At 53.9% G+C, this 18,180-nt stretch overlaps 2 protein-coding genes and 1 long non-coding RNA gene across 9 annotated transcripts in view; 1 reads left to right on the forward strand and 2 right to left on the reverse strand.

Annotated features, from left to right (window-relative positions):
* Nucleotides 1–33: 33 nt before the first annotated feature.
* Nucleotides 34–8,020, forward strand: LOC125150279 (uncharacterized). Its single transcript, XR_007146292.1, has 3 exons — nt 34–274; nt 6,209–6,327; nt 7,898–8,020. It is a non-coding gene; the product is annotated as an uncharacterized LOC125150279 (long non-coding RNA).
* SLC2A8 (solute carrier family 2 member 8) lies at nt 5,677–14,504 on the reverse strand. 5 transcript variants are annotated; one of them, XM_047829955.1, is made up of 10 exons: nt 14,352–14,499; nt 14,092–14,254; nt 13,607–13,813; nt 12,147–12,246; nt 10,324–10,523; nt 9,475–9,618; nt 9,267–9,375; nt 8,412–8,585; nt 7,868–8,013; nt 5,677–6,290 (listed from the first exon to the last, which is right to left on the reverse strand). In XM_047829955.1, the coding sequence occupies exons 1-10, from the start codon at nt 14,405–14,407 to the stop codon at nt 6,153–6,155; spliced, it is 1,437 nt and encodes a 478-aa protein (XP_047685911.1). In that variant the 5' UTR covers nt 14,408–14,499; the 3' UTR covers nt 5,677–6,152. The 5 variants fall into 5 exon arrangements, with proteins under 5 accessions (XP_047685911.1, XP_047685915.1, XP_047685913.1 ...); XM_047829959.1 differs by lacking the exon at nt 7,868–8,013 and having other exon boundaries at nt 14,352–14,504; XM_047829957.1 differs by lacking the exon at nt 14,092–14,254 and having other exon boundaries at nt 14,352–14,443.
* Nucleotides 14,505–17,593: 3,089 nt separating this feature from the next.
* The window catches only part of GARNL3 (GTPase activating Rap/RanGAP domain like 3), a 150,654-nt gene continuing 150,067 nt past the window's right edge, over nt 17,594–18,180 (reverse strand). For all 3 annotated transcript variants that reach the window (XM_047829919.1, XM_047829918.1, XM_047829920.1), the window contains one exon: nt 17,594–18,059. In XM_047829919.1, coding sequence (XP_047685875.1) covers nt 17,882–18,059 — 178 coding nt within the window. In that variant the 3' untranslated portion in view covers nt 17,594–17,881. The remainder of the gene's footprint in view (nt 18,060–18,180) is intronic.

Below are 18,180 nucleotides of genomic sequence, written 5' to 3' on the forward strand. Positions count from 1 at the left end.
CCAAAGGACTCCACTTCCCAGAAGTCTCCGGGCCCAGCTCCTCACCGAAACATCTTTCGCTCTCGGTGCCCGGTTTGTGACCCGCACACCCTTGTGAACCATATTTCCCAGAGAGGCTCCGCCTGTTCCTGCTCCCGGAATCTCTCTTCCATCATGCTTGGTCCACGTTCCGTTCAGGTTCACCGGAATTCCACGGCTGGGACCTGAAATGGGAAGCGACTTGGCCGCGAAGGATCTTGGGAGCGGTGGTTCTAGCGCAGGCGCTGGACGCTTGGTTTGTGGTCGTTTTTTCTCCGTGGTTCGGCGTTCTTGGAATACTGAGTCCTGCGGGCTTCTGGTAGCGCGGCCTTCATTCAGCTCAGGGCCTAATCCCAGCCACCTTTATGGTCCTCTTGAGCAGTACCGAAAGTCTGGGAAGAGTAAAGGAAAGGAGGGCCCCTCGGTGTGAACAGGGCAGCCACAGGTTGGTGCCCTGGAACTCTCAAGAGTATAAAAATCTATCATCATATCAAGAGTATAAAAAAATTACTTCTTCAGTAATTTCAAGGGCAGAAGCCCTGAATAATGTTAATAGAGTTCCATTAGCACTATTGCGGGAGGAGATTCCTAAATATTCTATCCTTTGGAGGCTTTCGCGCTATGCCAGAGGATATTTCCGTGAGCTTTCTCAGAGCACTGATGACGTTTTCTGTTCATTCAGTTTTGAGGCACTTTGACGTTAAGAAGATGGGAATGCGTTACCTGGGAAGCAGAAATGAGTTTGGGGGTTCTCGGGCCTGTTTTCATTTTGTACTGTCTGCCCCTTTCAGCCACAGCTGGTAGCGTTTTTGGCAAAAGAATTAAGTTTGTGGGTCTTCTATGAATCTTATTGGGCAAGCCACACCCACAGATCTCTGAGATAAGCTTTTGTCTATCTTGGGGTGCTGCAAGTTTGGGCTCCCAACCAGTGGAGGCCAGAAATCTAAGATGGATCTCCCTGGGCTAAAATCAAGATGTGGGCAGGGCTATGTTTCTTCTGGAGGCTCTAGGGGAGAATGTCTTTCCTTGTCTTTTCCAGCTTCCACTTGGCTCCTGACCCCTTCCACTTGGTGCTGTTCTGCCTATTGCCCCCAGGCCCAGCAGGTGCTAACCCCATAATGGCCAATGGGCGGTAGCGGTCTTCCTGCCTTAGTCTTGGGATCCCATCCAGGGCCACTGGGGGGAAGCAGAGTGCTTCACTCTTCAACTGATGCAATCCCGTCTATGGCCACTGGGTGGCGTCAGGGCATCCCTTGCCTCAAGAATGCAGAAGCGAGGATTCTCCTAGAAGTTGTTCTGGGGGCAGGGGGATTTGTCATGGGGTGGGTGTGGGGGGTTGTGCAGATTTCTACCTCGGGAGGGGTAAAGCACAGTTTCTGCTGCTACACCTGTCCTTTAGGGATGTCCCTTCCTGCCCTCCATGGTCCTGTGCCTGATGGTGCTGGGCTGGGCTTCTGGGGCAGATTTAAGACTGGCGCTGGCTCTGGTCCTGGAAGCGTCTTGTGCTCTGATGAGAAGGCCCCAAGGAAGTCTTAAGGGAAGCTCTGAAGAGCGTGTGTGTCCACAGTCGTTGGTACCTGTAAGTGGATGTTGGAAGCAGTCAGAGATGGTATGGGTAGGAGTTGCTGAGGAATCAGCGTAGGAAATAGAATATATAAAAAAAAAAGTGTAAAGATTTCACATGTCCCTTTGAGGCACCCCTTGAGCATCGCCCCTTGCATGCAGCTCCCGGCATTGCTTCACCACAGCCTCCCGTCCACGCCTGCACAGCCTCACCATCAGCAGCAGCTAACATCCATTGAGTACTTATTCTGTGCCATCCTTGGTCCAAGGTGCTTTACAAACTTCTCTCCTTTCATCTTCACGACCACTCCATGAGGAAGACAGCATCCGTAGGCCCATGAATAAGCGGAGGCTTACATGAATAAGCGGAGGCTTAGGTTAAATGACTTGTCCAGGTCACACAGGCAGTGAGTAATTGAGCCAGAATTTGAACTAAGCCCACTGCCTCTTACCCACCATGCTGCACTGGCTCCTGGACCCTGGGTTATGGAAGAAAGAGACCAAGATAGAGTTGAAGCCACAATGCCATTTTCCTTGCTCACAGTTTATTTATTTTTAATTTTTTTTTTAACGTTTATATATTTTTGAGACAGAGAGAGACAGAGCATGAACGGGGGAGGGGCAGAGAGAGAGGGAGACACAGAATCGGAAACAGGCTCCAGGCTCTGAGCCATCAGCCCAGAGCCCGACGCGGGGCTCGAACTCACGGACCGCAAGATCGTGACCTGAGCTGAAGTCGGACGCTTAACCGACTGCGCCACCCAGGCGCCCCTCCTTGCCCACAGTTTAACTTCCATTATCACCATCATTTGCATCTCTTCCACGTCACCTACATCTCCATTTTCTGTCTTCATCTCTATCATTGTCATCTTTTTTATCTCCTTCTCTCCTCTGCCAACTCTGTTTCTCATCTCCCTCTAACTCTATATGTAATAGCAGAGTTATCAATAAGCAGAAAACTGGAAACAATCTGAATGTGGAGCAATATGAGGTTGATTTAAGTTCTGACATATTTATACAACAAATCCTCTTAATTTGTTGAATTTCACAAATACTTAAGCACCCACTCTGCCACGCACCATGACTCCAACGGCAAACACTGCATCATCGTTAAAAGAAAAAAAGCTTTCATTTCAAGCTGGTGGACTGAACTGAACGCATTTCCCCTTTTTCTTCCTCGAGTTCCCACTGAAATGACAGTGAAGATGTATAAAATGTCAAAAGCCATAACAGAACTGAGAACAGGTGCAGGGTGGGGGACACATCCCAGCCACTGCAATTAAAACCCCCTAGCACTTCATTCCTCAATGTGGACAACCAGAGCTCACCAGATACTTGAGATAAAACAGCGGCATAAAAGAGAAGGCTTTCCGGAGGAAATCAGAGAATAGAAGACAATTTTCAAAAAGTTAAAAACGTACAAATAGTTTTACTCGTAATAGTGAATACCGAGTGTTGTTGAGGATGTGGAGCAGCCGGAACTCTTGGACGCTGCTGATGGGAACGCAAAAATGGTACCACCACTTTGGAAAACAGTTCGGCAGCTTCTTACAATCGTGAAACCAACTTACATATGACCCGCTAGTTCTTCTCCGTGCGGGGACTTGTGTGCAAGTGCTCACAGAAGCTTTCTTCACGATAGCCCCAAATCGGAACTAGTCCAAACGTACGATGGGACACTACTCAGCAATAAAAAGAGAACTGCTGCTGCATGCAGCGTGGATGAATCTTAAACGCGCTCTGCTCGGAGAAGCCAGGCGCAAAATACTACAAACAACAGGGTTTTTGTAAGTCTAGGAAAGGAGGGGCGCCTGGGTGGCCCCGTTGGTTAAGTGTCCAACTCTTGATTGCGGCTCAGGTCATGGTCTCATGGTCCATGGGCTGGTGCCCTGCAAGCCTGCTTGGGATTCTCTCTCTCCCTCTCTCACTGCCCTTCCCCCAAATGTACGCGCACGTGCTCTCTCTGTCTCCCTCAAAATAAACATTTTTTAAAAATTCTAGAAAAAGAAAAACTAGAGGGAGGAGACTGACATGAGGGACACAAGGGAACATTTTGAGCTGACGAAAATGTCTTCTATGTTGATTGTGGTGGTGGGTACACAGCTGTATACATTCCTCCTAAGTCATATTTTTATACCTACAATTGTTGAATTTTATGGTGTCTAAATAATGCCTTAATAAGGTCTGTTTTTAAGAGTGAAAATATGGGGATACCTGGGTGGCTCGGTTGACTGAGTGACTCTTGATTTCAGCTCAGGTCATGAGGATCAAGCCCTGTGTCGGGCTCTGTGCTGGGCAGGGAGCCTGCTTGGGATTGTCTCTCCCTCTTTCTCTGCCGCTCCCCAACTTGTGCATGCATGCACTCTCTTTCTCTCAAAATAATGTTAATAATCATGAAAACCAAAAAGTAAAAATAACGTATCCTCAGGGAAACCCCCAAAGGTATTTCCATCACAAAGAAAAGTGTAGGATACTACAAAAAAGGAATATATAATAAGATATAATTGAAAATGATTGTCAAAGCACCAATCAAAAGGCGGCTGGATTGGTCATACTGATATCAGACAAAGTAGACCTCAGAACGAGGAATATTGCCGGGGATAAAGAAGGTCATTTCATGCTAAAGGACAAAACAATCAGAAGGTAGCAATCCCAGACGGGCGTGCACCCAGTGATGATCTCTAAGGCACATGAAGCAAAACCCAAGAGAACTGCAAGGAGAAAGAAATCCACATTTACAGGTGAAGATTTCCACACTTCTCTCTCAATAAATGATAGAACAAATGGACAGAAAGAAAAGATGTATTAGACCCGAACCGCTCTATTCAACAACTGGCCTAAATGGACATTTGTGGAATACCCTGCCGAACCACAGAATGTGGCTCTCAACCCGGTGGGCTGCTGTGCAGGCACGAAGAATGAGAATGTATATATGCAGTTACTGTGCGTGGATGTGACCTTGTTTCTGGAAGTCCCCAAGGAACTTGGATTTTGCTAAGGCTGAAAGTTCCTGTGTATTACTTAGCACATTTTACTGAAATCAGAGCAGCCATTGCAGAATCTTCCAGAAAACTCCTCACTGCTCAGCCCTGGACCCCACTGCACTTCCATTCTCCTACTCCCCAGTCTCGTTACAAGGCTTAATAGAAGATGTCAAGGTGGGCACATGTGGGGGCTGTACAACCCAGGAGGTGAGTAAAGCAGATCACGGAATGGGAAGTGTGGTGTCCTACCTGTGTGTAGTGATGCTAGAAAGGATAGATGTAGGGAGGAAGAGTTTCAGGATAGTATCAAATTCTTTTTTTTTTCAATTTTTTTTCCATTTGAGACAGAGAGGAGAGAGAGAGAGAGAGAGAGAGAGAGAACGCACAAGCAGGGGACAGGAGGAGAGAGAGAGAATCCCAAGCAGGGATTTCATGACTCTGGGATCATGACTTGAGCTGAAACCAAGAGTCAGACACTCAACTGACTGAGTCACCAGCTCTGCTGTGCTGACAGCAGAGAATCCGATGCGGGGCTCGAACTCACAAACTGCAAGATCATGACCCGAGCCAAAACGGAGAGTTGGAGGCTTAACCGTCTTTGCCACGCAGGTGCCCCGGGATAGAACCAAATTCTTAAAAGAAGTTACCTCTGGAAAGGTGCAGTTATGCATAATTATTGTATCACTTATCCAAAGAAACGAGTTAATATTTGTAAAGTGCTGAGGGCAATGCCTAGCAGATGGTTAAATGCTATAAAAATCATTATACTAAATAAATCTGTGTTTTCCAATTTTCCTACAATAAACATGTATTACTTTTATAACGGATAATAACAGTAGTTTGTAAAAGACTTGTGGGTCCATTAAAGTCACCAGAAGGAGAGATGTGTTGTTGTTAATAAGATTTGATAACTAATGATCCAGGGGACTGAGCCCAAGGATGAAGGAGCCAGAAATGATGTCCAAGTGCCAAGAGTGAGCCCAGCTGACCACAAGAAGAAGTAAATCAACAGATATTTGTGGCGAGGCCCAGTTCGTGGGAGGCCTGGTGTACGGAAGGGATGGGAAAGTGTCCTTCTCAAACTGCATTTCACACAGAGGCCACGGCCTGATTTTCTGAGTCAAATCTTTATTTGGCAAACAAAGTTCCTTCCTGATAATGCAGCCACGTGAGAGGGGGTCCCCACCCAAAAGCATCTCCTCCAGAAAACGAGGAGCCGAGAGTCCCCCTCCTCTGCTGTTGCTTTTGTGGCAAGGTGGAGATGGCCTGTGGACGATGGGCCTCGGGGCAGCAAAGCCCCTCCAAGGAGTTCCCTCCTCCTGAGTCGCAGAGTGGTGGTGGGAATTGGACCCCGGGGCCGGGAACCTCTTACCCATGGTTCGCTGGGCCATAGAGAGCTGGGTAGGAAGGAGGGACCCCGGAGGACAAGGCTCCAAGGGGCTGTGGTCCTGCATTCCACCTCCCTGGGGACAGGCAGGGGCTCCAGGCTCCGGCTGAGGCCCAGCTTGGAGTCACAGGGGATTCCGTCTCCTCTGAAGCCCAAAGCCGGCCCTGCTGGGAGTGGCAGCCACTCATGAGAAGGGGTTGTCATCGCCCCTCAAAATGGGCTGTGATTTGCTCCAAAGTCTTTCCTTTGGTTTCAGGGACACAGGACAGAGTGAAAAGGACACTGAAGATGCAGAAGGCGGAGGCGAGCCAGAAGGCGCCGTAAGGCCTGAGAACCTCCTGGAAAGAGAGGAAGGGCCTCATGTAGACACAACAGGTCAGGAGCCCTCATGGACCCTGAGCTGAGGCCCTGGCCCCCTCTGCCCGCCCCCCACCCAGGCTCGGGTGTGGAGGAGGGTCTGGCCCTGCCCTCCAGAAGCCTGCAACGAGCACCATACACGGTGTGGACGTTGGGTGGCTGGGGAAGCTGGCCAAACTGTCATGAAGTGCCTCCCCCAAGGTCAGACCCCCACTGTCAAGTGACCCCTGGTGGCTGCCTCCAGGGCCCCCAGACCTGCTCTCCACACTGTGCTTTGGCCCTGCCCCCTGAGTTCCCTGCCCTCCAGGGGAGTCTCTTCTTGGTGCCACAGGGAGCAGGCTGCACTGGGCCAGTGTGAGCACGGAGGACACTCAGGACCCAGTGGCATGGAAGGAAGAGAGAGCACTTCCCGTCACTCAGAGCCTGGTCACCCTCCCAGGACGGACCTGATGACCTCCCAGGTGCCAGGACCAGAGGCCCCTCCCTTGTCAGCTCCTTTCCCTCTGGGACCCGGTGACCCAGCGCTCCCCTGCCCCCCGTCCCCCCCCCCCCCCACCGCCAAACTCTGGGACACTGTACACTCCTGGGTCACTGTTAGGTCCTTTACCGCCGCACCCCCTCCTTTGTTGCTGGTCCCTCCGCACAGCTCCCAGTGAGTAATTTCCACCGCTAAGACTTTGCTCCGGTCTTCCCGATGTGTTCCCCAGTGCAGCCTGCGTGAGACCCAGGCCCTGCAGAGACTCCAGGCCAACCCCAGGCATCCATGCCTCTCCTGGCCTGCCCACCCCCACCTCTCCACCCCCTCCAGCCTCCCAGTGGTTTGTTCTCCTTCTGCTGTCCGCTGCCAGCCCAACCTCGTCCACCCCGTCCACCCCAATCCATCCACAGGGCACCCTGTCCACTGCATTCATTGCTGTCTCTGGCTCCTCCAACAGGCCTGGACATGGTATGTACCAGGAGACCTGGGGGAGGGGGGCAGACGGGAATGAATGCCTGGACAGGTGGCCTATCTGCTCCAGAACCATCCTCCCCTATCAGCTGGAGAGCCCCGTGGCAGGGTCCAGGGCTGTGTCAGTCCATCTGTGCAAAAGTAGCAAAGTTTTAAAATGAACTGACGCTCCCACAACCCTGAGGGGAAGGTGCTGTCACCCTCCTCCATCTTCAGCCAAGGAAGCTGGTTTAGAGAAGGTGAGCAGCACACCCCAGGTCACACAGTGGGAAGTGGCCGAGGTGGGGTTAGAGCCCAGGCTTGTCAACTCCAAAGCCAGAGTTCTTCCTGCACAGCCCTAGATCCTGGCCCATGTCCCCACTGTCCAATGGTGGAACTGTATCCTGCTTTCCTTCTGCCGGAATGGCCTGAAGGCTCCTGAGTGGTCACAGCCTGTGTTCTGCACCTTTCCTGGCCCATCTGTCTTCCCTTCGTCCCTGACCAAGATGGCCGGTGTCCCAGGATGGTGGGGCCTCAGCCACTGGCCCTGAGTCTTCTGCAGTAAGAGTAATTCTAAAAAGCGCTCCCCACTGACTACGTGAGGAGGAGACCCTCAGGGCCTGCACTTACCATGACGCTGCTGAACTCTTTTGTCACCAGGAAGGCCATGAACCAGTTAGTGAGGACGCACACACCTGTGGCCAGGCCCTTGACGCGCAGAGGAAAGATCTCAGACATGAGGAGCCAGGGGATGGGCCCCCAGCCCACGGCGAAGCCTGTGGGAGCAAGACAGGCATCAGAAGCCCATAGGGCCGACCCCTTGGCTGGCCACAGACCCCCTGGGCCAAAGCCTCGCAGTTTCCAGCCAGGGCCCCCCAGCTCTGTGCCTTCCTGCAGCGATGTCTCAGGTCAGTCCCTCTACTTCTTAGTACCAGGCTTTTCTCTGTAGAATGGGGTCATGCCGGGGCCCGCTTGGAGGGCTGTTTGGGGAGTAAGTGAAAGGGGCAGAGAAGGGTTTAGCTCAGTGCCCGGGGCCTTGGTCAGAGCCATAAACGCAGGGGCGGGGGACCTGTGGGATGGGGAGGCCTGGACTGGCTGGGAGCCGCAGGAACCCGGCAGTGATGGAATGGCCCCACGGGCCCCCCGCCCAACCTCCCCGTGGGCCCCCTCTCACCGGCGATGAAGAGGCACATGCTGCCCACTGCCAACCAGGCCAACCCCACGCTGGCACTGGTGGGCTCCATGGAGATGGGTGTCGAGAGGTCCACGTGTGAGGAGTTGCTGGGGCCGCCCTGGGTCAGCTTGAAGTAGGCGCCGAAGGCACTGGTGCTGAACACCATGATCACACCTGCAGGCGGAAGGGGGCAGTGCGCAGGGCTCTGGGAGAAGCGGACCGCGGTCCGGGCACGGGGCACTCAGGTTAGAGTCTCAGTGCAGTGTGGCCACAGTGATGCGGCCTGGGTTTCTCTGAGAGGGTGGTGAGCGGGACCCAGGAGCCCAGATCGGCAGCACCCAGCCCGGGCCGGCCCCAGCTTGGACCTCGAACCGGAGCCAACTCCAAGAAGCTCCTGGTGGCAGTGCCTTCCTGGACCAAGGAGCAGGAGTGGTAACTGTGACAGCAGCATGGGTTTCACTCCCGTGCAGATCATCTCTGGATCCTCACAATGGCCCATCGCCCCCATTTCATACAGGGAAAACTGAGGTTCAGAGGGGTGAAGTCACTTGCCCCAAAAGACCTCCAGCTTCTGAGTCACTTCTCCTGCTGGGTCCTCAGTTTCCTCCTTGTAAACTGGGGCCCCGATGGCGCCTGCTTGGAGGCTCACTGCAAGGGTCTGTTAGTGCAGGCCTGGTCTGGAGCAAGCACTCAGTAAGGGCTCCCATGGATCTCGGCCTTGTTCTCAGGGGTGCTTGGCTGGCCTTTTCCTGTCTCAGTGTGGTGGCCTTGGCAAAGACCCTCCAGTCTGTGGTGGGGACCCTGGCCTGCGCCACCCCATTTTCAAAGGGCCGAGCCCTTGCCCTCGGGCCTCACCTGACAAGGTCAGGAGCAGCCTCCGCCCAGCTTTGTCCATGATGAGGGCCGCCATGGCCGTGAACAGCACCTGGATGATGCCCACGATGACCGAGGCTAGGCTGCTCTCCTGGGGAGATGGGCCGAGGCGGGTCAGGCAAAGACCCCAGGACTAGGCCCCATCCACACAGCATCTGGATGAGGCAGGCCAGGGCGGAGGCCTCTTTACCTTGAACTTGGCCTCCTCAAAGATGGTCTCTGCATAGAACATGACAGCATTGATCCCTGACAGCTGCTGGAAGGCCATGAGTGAAACGCCGATGATGAAGGGTTTGTAGATGCTAGGAAGCCTCAGCTGGGCCAGGCGGAAGCCCTGCTCAGACAAAGGCCGGTGTCAGTGCGTCTCCCTACCCCCTCCCGAGGGGCCTGCTGGCTTTGAGCCCCCGTCCTAAAGCCTGGTGGAGGGGTGAGGCTCAGCTTCTTATCACCTAGGCCGCGGGTCCAAGACAGGTCTCCGCATCACTTTAGCCTCTCCATTTGTAAGGTCCTCACCTCCCCATGCCCTTTCCTGATTTGCTGGGGGAACTACAAAGAGATTACATGGGCACATAGCCAGGGGTTCCAGAATCCTACCAGCCTCAGGCCTGGGCCTGTGCCGAGTGCCTCTCCTGGCACCACCAGGCACATGCTAGGACTCCCATCTCACAGATGAAGAAAGGAAGGCTTAAGGATGGGAAGGTCAGACAGCAGGTAAGTGGCAGAGACTCAGTCTTCTCCGCTGCTCTCCAGTATCCCATTTAAAAATCCAGTTCCTCAAGGTTGCGCCTGCGTTTCCTTCTGACCCACCGGGTCTTTCTCTTCCTGGGACAGTAAGATCAAGGCTAAGGCCCAGCCAAGTAGTGGGGCTCCAGCAGGCCTTTGCTTGCTCACACATAGGACAATGCCACCACTTGTGCCTCTCCTCCCCGTGTGTAGTCTGCACAGCCTTGGGGACAGGCTGTGCTAGCCTCCCCTGGCTGCAAAGGGGCCATACCTCACTGTTTCCTCCCCACCCTGGCTCTGGATCCCAGCCCCTCACCTGGTGCTCGGCCCCGACAGGGGGCTCCTCCCAGGTCTGCTCCGAGCCCCACAGGAACTGCATAGCGGCCATGGCTTCCTGGCGCTTGTGCTGGGTCAGCAAGAAGCGTGGGGTCTCGGGCATGTAGCACATGAGCAGCAGCATGAAGGAGGCGGGTACACAACCCAGCACAGCCAGCCAGCGCCACTCCAGGACCCAGCCTGGTGGGGGGCAGGGGGGTGGTGGTTTCAGATGTCAGTGCGGAGTGGGCCAGCCTGCACCTTATCAGGGAGCGCCTGCCCTCTCACCAACCCCCGGGACTCAGCTTAAAGGGTGGGGGCCTCACGACCTCTGTGTGGCTACTACCCTTGCTGGCGTTTGTTACTAATACTGTTGTTACCATCTGTTGAGAAACATTGCGTAAACAACGCTGGTGGGCGCATTATGCTACATCTGCTCAGTGGATATTTACGTGGCAATCAAAAATGAATGAGGCACTTGTTTTGTCTAAAAGGGAGGGGTGGGGGGGCGCCTGGGTGGCGCAGTCGGTTAAGCGTCCGACTTCAGCCAGGTCACGATCTCGCGGTCAGGGAGTTCGAGCCCCGCGTCAGGCTCTGGGCTGATGGCTCAGAGCCTGGAGGCTGTTTCCGATTCTGTGTCTCCCTCTCTCTCTGCCCCTCCCCCGTTCATGCTCTGTCTCTCTCTGTCCCAAAATAAATAAACGTTAAAAGGAAGGGGTGGGAGAATAAATATGCATAGTCGTCATGCATGCACAGACTCTGGAAGGCCACAAGAAGCAGGCAAGTGGGCTCCTCTAGAGAGGAAGGGGGACAGAGTGGGAGAGACTTTTTTCCTGAACACCAGTGGATCAATATTCACAGAAATTGATCAAAGTGCAGGTTATGATGAGGTAATTCTGTAGGCATATTGACACCCATGTGTCTGTCCCAAATGTCAATGTCTGTATTTGGCAGGGGCTTTGGCACATTGCGGGTCCCCAAAAGCAGCCAGACTGCTGGTAGGACTCTGAATTAGAGTCTGGATGCTAAGTGGGTAAAAATGAATGACCACACACCAACATGTCGTCCACTCTGGAGAACCAGAGGGCACAGGCTCTGGGCCCTGCCACTGCCAGTCAGGTTCCTGAAGCCCCCATTCCTCGCTGGGTATAAGGCCATCCCTTGACAGTTCTCATGGGGCCTGCTGCTTTTCATGTGTTGCTTAATTTAGTCCCTCAACAGCCTTGGGCTAGGTAGGGTTATCTCCACTTAAAGACAGGGGAAGTGAGGCTCCCTGGGGCAGTGTGACAGAGCCAGAAAGTGCCCCCTAATGTGGAACCATCAGGTATGAAGCCTCTTTCTACCCCAGTTCTAGCGAAAACATGTCTGCCTCCAGAAGCTTCCTCATGTTGACCCCAGCTCTGACCCTCGGGTTCCGTGGGACCCTCCTCCTTCACGCTGCAAATCTAGTACTAGTATTTCTGAGAGACAGGCTTGGGCCCTCCAAACTCCTGGGCTGGAGTTTTTGGGGTGTCCCCCCACCCCCTTAAATTCTTAATTTGTTACTGCACAGTGACCCAACCAGTCAGCCCTCCCCACACCCTCGGAATGGGCTTCTGCCCTGGGAAGATGAGGACATCACCTTCTCCCACCCTCCCTGGGAGTTAGGCACAAGACCCACACATCCCAGGCGCTCAGGCAGGTGATCTGGGACCCTGGCACCTTGGGCACTGGCTGTGTGACCTTGGGCAAGCCCCTTGACCTCTATGAACTTCAGTTTCTACAGCTTCAAAATGGCCACCCAGCCATTAGCTGGGATCAAAAGAGATACCATGAAAACCATACCTGCCAGGTAGGCTAGGAGGATGCCTGTGACGACCATCAGCTGCACACAGGAGCCAAGCAGCCCCCGCACTGCAGGGTAGGCGATTTCAGAGATATACACCTGGTGGCAATGGAGAGAAAACTTTACTCGGTGCCCAAGAGTTCTTAAAACTGAAGAGCCTCAGCTATTCAGAGTTGAGGAGAACCTCAGTTGGGGCTGCTCCAAGCCAGGTGGGCCTCTGGTTGCAGGTCCCAGGTCGCCGAAGCCCTCCCCGTACCTTCCCACGTCTCCAAGTGATCAGCAGCAGGTGTTTTACAGGGGATTAAGGGTATATACGTGGCTGCTGTGTGTGTTTGTGGGGAGGTGGCACAGAGTTTTTCAAACTTTCATTTAATTGCATGGCTAGCCTCAATAAATACAGCTTCTGATGCAGTAGGTCTAGGGTGGGCCCCAAGATTCTGCCTTTCAACTTGCTTCAGATGACACCCAGGCTGCCGGTCCAAGGACCACACTCTGAGCAGTGCCCTTGGAACCAGAACTCTGCCTCAGTTGCTACTAGTGACTGCTACTGCTTTCTCTGGGCTCGGGGGCCAGAAAGGTCTTGCCCACACTTCTAGGTTATTCTATTACCTTATGCCGACGGCTAAGACGGGTGTGTTTTTGTCCAGTAACAAAACCCAAAACATGAAATCCAACTCCACTGCTGCCCAGAAAATGTGGGTAAAGGGAGTGGCAGGTGCAAAGGGATGACCAGGGAGGACTCACAGCCACTACTTTTGATGTCACCAGGTTGACGTGTGGGTAGTTGATCAAGCCCATGGCCAGCAGCAGTTCCCCGGTCACCCTACAATCTCAGCTGCCAGGGTCCAAGGCCTTCCAGGGCTATACATGCAGAGTCTCGGTCAGTCCCCACAACCAGTGCATGAGGCAATGCCCCACTTTACAGGGGAGGAAACTGAGGCACAGAGAGGTGCTCGGCCCCAGTGAGTGGCAGAGCCGGCACTGTCAGCCTGGACAGTGGTGGCTCAGGAGATGGGGAGAGAAGAGATACAGCAGCCGGAGGACTAGCTCCTGAGTAGTGAAGGGGAGCAGCAGAGCCCAGCAGCCTTTGCTGCCAGGACAAACCAGAAGAGAATTTTCCTAAGCTGTATTCAATGGTCTGAATGACAGTGGAAGATCTAAGATCTGCAGGCTTCTGTGACCATCCACAGATGGCATCTTATTTGTAGAGCAAGAGAGAGGACTGGTGAAGTGGCACAGTCCTGGGTTCGAGTAATAAGTAGCTTTGTCACTGACTAGTTGTGGCTGGACAAAGGACTTCAGTTTCTGAAGCTCACTTCATCTGTAAACAAGGATAACAGCGGCTCCTTCCAAGGCCCGTTGCGGGGGTAAGGAAGATAAAGCTGGTAAGGGGAACGGTGCCAGGCACCCAGGAGGCCGCAGCCTCCTGTCCCAGGGCGCGAGGCTGGGGGACACTCACCGGAGCTACGAGCGAGGCAATACCGCAGGCCACGCCGGTTAGGAGGCGGCCCCCGAGCAGCATCCACACGTTCTGGGCCGCGGTGATGACTGCAAAGCCGACCACGAAGGGCAGGGTGCAGAGCAGAAGGCTTAGCTTGCGCCCGGCGCGGTCCACGAGCCAGCCGCCCAGCACGCCCCCCGCCGCGGCTCCCAGGGTCACGATGGCCTGAGGGCGAGGCGACCGCAGGATGAAGAGGGGACGCCAGGGAGCCTCAGCCCAACCTCGCCCTCAATCCCAGCCCCAGCAGCAGCCTCAGCGAAAAGGGGATGGGGGTCCCAGGCTGGCGGTCCGCGGGGGAGGGTGACCCCTGGCAGGAGAGCCGGGACGCACCCGGAGGAGGGTCTCAGTGCCCGCCCAAAGCAAGGTAAGGGCGGGGTCCCCTTGCGCGTGAGACGGGAGGAAGAGGGTCCCAGGCGGGCTGGAGGGTGAGCCCGAGGCCTCACCCCGAACCAGGAGGCGGCGGCGTCGTCGAGGCGCAGGGCCCGGGCCGCGGCGCGCCGCAGGCTCGGGATGGCGGGGGAGCTGTAGCCGAGCGCGAAGCCGAAGGTGAGCGGGCCCAGGGCGGCGGCGAAGGCGGCGAGGAAGACCCGGCGACTGAGAGGGGCGCTGCGGGGACAGGGCGGTTGGTGAGCGGCGCCGGCCTGGGCGCAGCAGAAGGGGCCAGGCCACTCCCTGGGCCTGAGTCGCCCCCCTACCCGCTCACCTGCCGCCGGGCGGCCCCAGGAGCGGCTGGGTCTCCTCCTGGTCCTCCGGCGTCATGTCTGCACCCAACGCCTGCTTGGTCAGCTCTGTTGCCTGAACTGTCACGGGTCCCGCGAGTGCAGCACGCACCCGCCTCTCACAGCAGAGCCGGCCAATGGGCGGGGAGGGTCTGCTCAGGGGCGGGATCGGAACGGCCAAAGGGAACGCAAGGCGGGGTTAGCGTCTGCGCTAGGAGCCACCCCCCCCCCCCAAATCAAAGCCGACCAATGGGAGAAAAGAGCCGGTTGGTGTCGCTCACTGGAACCGCCCCCAGGACCTAGCTCGCCAATGTTTAGGTGGGGCGGAGTTTGTATCCGGGCCCGGACTATAACCATCCAATAGGAGTGTGGTGCGAACCCAGAGGCGGGATCGGAAAGCTGACTCAAGCTGAGCTGGCCAATGAAGGTGGAAGGCGGGGATTACATTTTCTCCTGGAGCCGCCTCTTAGTCTAGCTTCAACCAATGAGGCTAGCAGCAGGACGAAGGTGGAGCAGGTAGGTCGCGCACCCGACTTCCCGCCCCGACTCTGGGGAGCAGGCTGCTTGGGCTGCTCTGCAGTTCCTGCTCTGCGTTAACCGCTGCCCTGGGGCCTGGGTTGGAGGCACCCGGCCCAGATCAGCCCACTGAAACCGCAGGGAGGAATGTCTTCAAACGACTGTCTTGGGCCTCTCTCTTTCCTTTTGGAAGCTGGGCTGCTGGGGGCAGAGGCATGGCCCTGCGCGCTGCAATCCACCTCTGTGCCGGTCACTACTCGGGGCCCCCAGATTGCTGACGGCTACCAGCCAACAACCACTAGGACCTCCAGGTGCTAAGTACCTGTGTTGGGCACGGTCCTCGGTTATGCGACTGATCTGGGCTACATTCACTTCATAGGTCATCTTAACTCTTGAATCTTCATCTTACCACCTGCCATCTTCCAGTCTCTTGCCGATGTTAACAGCTAACCTCTTCACATACGCACCCAAGTCACTGCTGGAGGTACGATGTCAGGGATCTGAAGAATCTTGCCATTTGTACCTGGCAAATGCACACTCTGTATGGGGCAGCTGAGGTGCAGTGCTGTGTAATTCTTGCAAGAACCAGGGCTATGAGAGTAAGAGGTTTGGCTTCTAATCCCTCTCTGGGCCTCTGTTAACTCATCTGTAAGTGGGGATGACAATATCCACCTTCCGGGAAGGTTTTGAGCAGAGGCAATGCACATAAAAGACCAAGCACACGTGAAGCACTCAAATGCTAGCCAGTATGACTATGAAAGTTGTTTGACCCAGTGCAGCCACCTGATTGTACTATCTTTGAAGACAGGCACCCGCCCCTCTATGCTTCCACAGTATCTTGTGCTCAAGTTATAAATTCTCTCAGCTCTTATCACTGCTTTGCGATCACCTGTTTACTTCCCTCCCTCCCTCCCTGCCTCCCTCCCTAAGTGGTATGACCTCCTCCTCCAGTGAGTGGGCCCTGGGTGCTTGCAGAGTGGATGAATACCTGAAACCCCATGGCAAACGGTGTACTCTGTAACTCAGCCAGTGGGGTGTGCAGAGAGGCTTACGTGGACAGGACACAGCAGTGAGCCCAGCTAGCACAGCCCTCTGAGCCACAGGCCCCTCCAAACCTCCTCCTGCCCTCTGGTCGGTGGTCTCCCTTCCCGTGTGCAGCATTCACTTCTTGGCCTTTGGAAGCAGATATTGCTGCCAGAGCAGCCACCCACCCCCCCTTTTATAAGCGAAGCCCCATCGATCTGATTTGTAGGCTCAACCTCTTTCTTGCCCTTTCTATATTTGCTCCTTGGATCCGTGACTCCTGGCAAATTTTGGGGCGGTTCTGACGCTGCCAATCTCTTTGGAAGAATGTTCTAAATCACCCTCGGCTTTTCTGTTCCCGGCTGAGAAGCAAGAAACTTCACGCAAAAAGATGACAGAAAGAACACATAGACAAGCTCGGAAAGCTTACAAATTAGTTTAACATGAAAAACACCAGCCAGATCCAACGGACACAAGGCACTCAGCCTGACTCTGTATGGTGGATGGGGGAGCAAGCACAGCCCTGGGGTCAGAGAACTCACCAGTTTCATATCACTGCCCCCTTCTGAGCCTCAGTTTACTCATTTGACAAGCAATAATAGTGAAACCTAACTCACAAAACTTTTCATGAGGTTGAGAGACAGCACGAGTGGACCACGAGGTACAAAAGGGCGTAACAAAACAAAGATGAAGAACGGGCCAGCCGCGTACCCCGAGAGATAACCTGGCTATATCCAGAAAGCACTGTCTGCATTATTCTCACCTCTTGGCATCTGCTGAAGGAAACCACACAGCCTTCGCTGAGTGCACCATGTTGAGCCATTTCTTGCACAAAGACCACTGTGGTGCAACAGACAGACAGGGTGCAAGGCCCACAAGAAGATAGGACCCAAACTTCTGTAAAATCTGTCAGATCAAGGTGAGGTCAAACACAGCTCTCTGCTCTTCCAGGGAAGGCCTGTGGAAAAACCCTCAGAGATGCTCTAATGGGAGAATGACTTCGCGTGTCTTTTGGTGGGTGATATAGGCAAGAAGAGAGCTAATACAATGGGATCTGTAAGACTAAAGCGAGGAGGTGAATTACCTTCTTCATACAGATGAAAATGTTTACAGTGTCAGTGAAACTAGGTTTCCCCCTTTGATCTCCCCCTGGTTAGAGGCTGAGCTTCCACGGTTTCATTTGCTCTTGGTCAAGCCTGCATTTTCTTCTCACTTTGAGGAGGGGGGCCACAGAAGGCAGGTAAGGACAAGAGGGAGGACGATCACTTGATTCATGTCAAACGTGAGGAGGGGATCTGAGAGTAATTTTGATGACAAGGAGTGACTGTTGCCTGGCTATATGATTTGAGAGCAACAGCGAAACCAAACAAAATCATCTTAAGACTCTTAACAAGCTCCTACCCCTGTTATTCTTTGTGAGACACAAGGAGGAAGCAGGAGCTTCTAAGAACTAACCATTCAGCCTTTCTCAAAAGTCTATAGGTGGGGACGCAGCTGGTGCCAATCACTGTGACCCGAAACAGCAACAGGGGCCAAAGGTGCAGAAAGAAAACTTATTTATAATAGGTTTTAAAAGCAATGGCTTTTCTTTATAAAAGAAACACATTATGTGACATAAATTAAAACCATAATGAAAAAATAATTTTTCCATCTAAGTATATAAAATATAAGAGAAGGTTGCCGTACATAAGAATGAACATTTTTGATTTATTCAAAGTTTCAATCTAAAACCTCGATGAAATCTACCACCTTTATTACAAGGGGACTGATGGTTCCCAAACAGAAAGAAACAAAGGTCAAGAAAGATGGCACCGGACATTGGAGAGACCCAAACCGGCCAGGTGGGCAGAAGGTTTGGTCCAGTAGATCATGGGTGGGCTAAAAGCCACATTTTGTCGAGAAACGCTGTCAGAACTGGTTAAAGAGTGTAAACCTCCATAAGAAAATTAAAGATGGCAAACTCAATCCCGACCCATCACTTCAGGTCGATAATGTCTTCGTCTGAGGAAGCTGTGAGCTGGAAGGGGCTCCTGCCCCACACGGGGCTGCCTTCTCTGTCCACCACAGGGTCCTGTTCGGAGCCCGTCGAGTAGTAGCGCCCCTCGGGGTTGGCTTCTGGAGCAGACGGACTTTCCAAGGAGCCCGATGTGATCCTGGAAGAGAAAAGTCACATAAAGGATCCCTGGAGAGCACTAGTGACCGGGGCCTCTTCTGTCAGGCAGTTTTCTGCTCCTTTGAGCTCATAAACCTGCCTCTCCCCTTCCCTCCTCCCTC

This window comes from Prionailurus viverrinus, chromosome D4 (genome assembly GCF_022837055.1).
Source record: "Prionailurus viverrinus isolate Anna chromosome D4, UM_Priviv_1.0, whole genome shotgun sequence".
Classification (NCBI taxonomy): Eukaryota; Metazoa; Chordata; class Mammalia; order Carnivora; family Felidae; genus Prionailurus; species Prionailurus viverrinus.

What these genes read in the sequence shown, in the direction of transcription:
- SLC2A8 (XM_047829955.1), bottom strand. Translation starts at nt 14,407, where the DNA reads ATGACGCCGGAGGACCAGGAGGAGACCCAGCCGCTCCTGGGGCCGCCC. An exon ending in CTGGGGCCGCCCGGCGGCAG is followed by an intron (nt 14,255 to 14,351) that starts GTGAGCGGGTAG and finishes CTGTCCCCGCAG; the next exon opens with CGCCCCTCTCAGTCGCCGGG. An exon ending in CATGTGCCTCTTCATCGCCG is followed by an intron (nt 8,014 to 8,411) that starts GTGAGAGGGGGC and finishes TTGCTCCCACAG; the next exon opens with GCTTCGCCGTGGGCTGGGGG.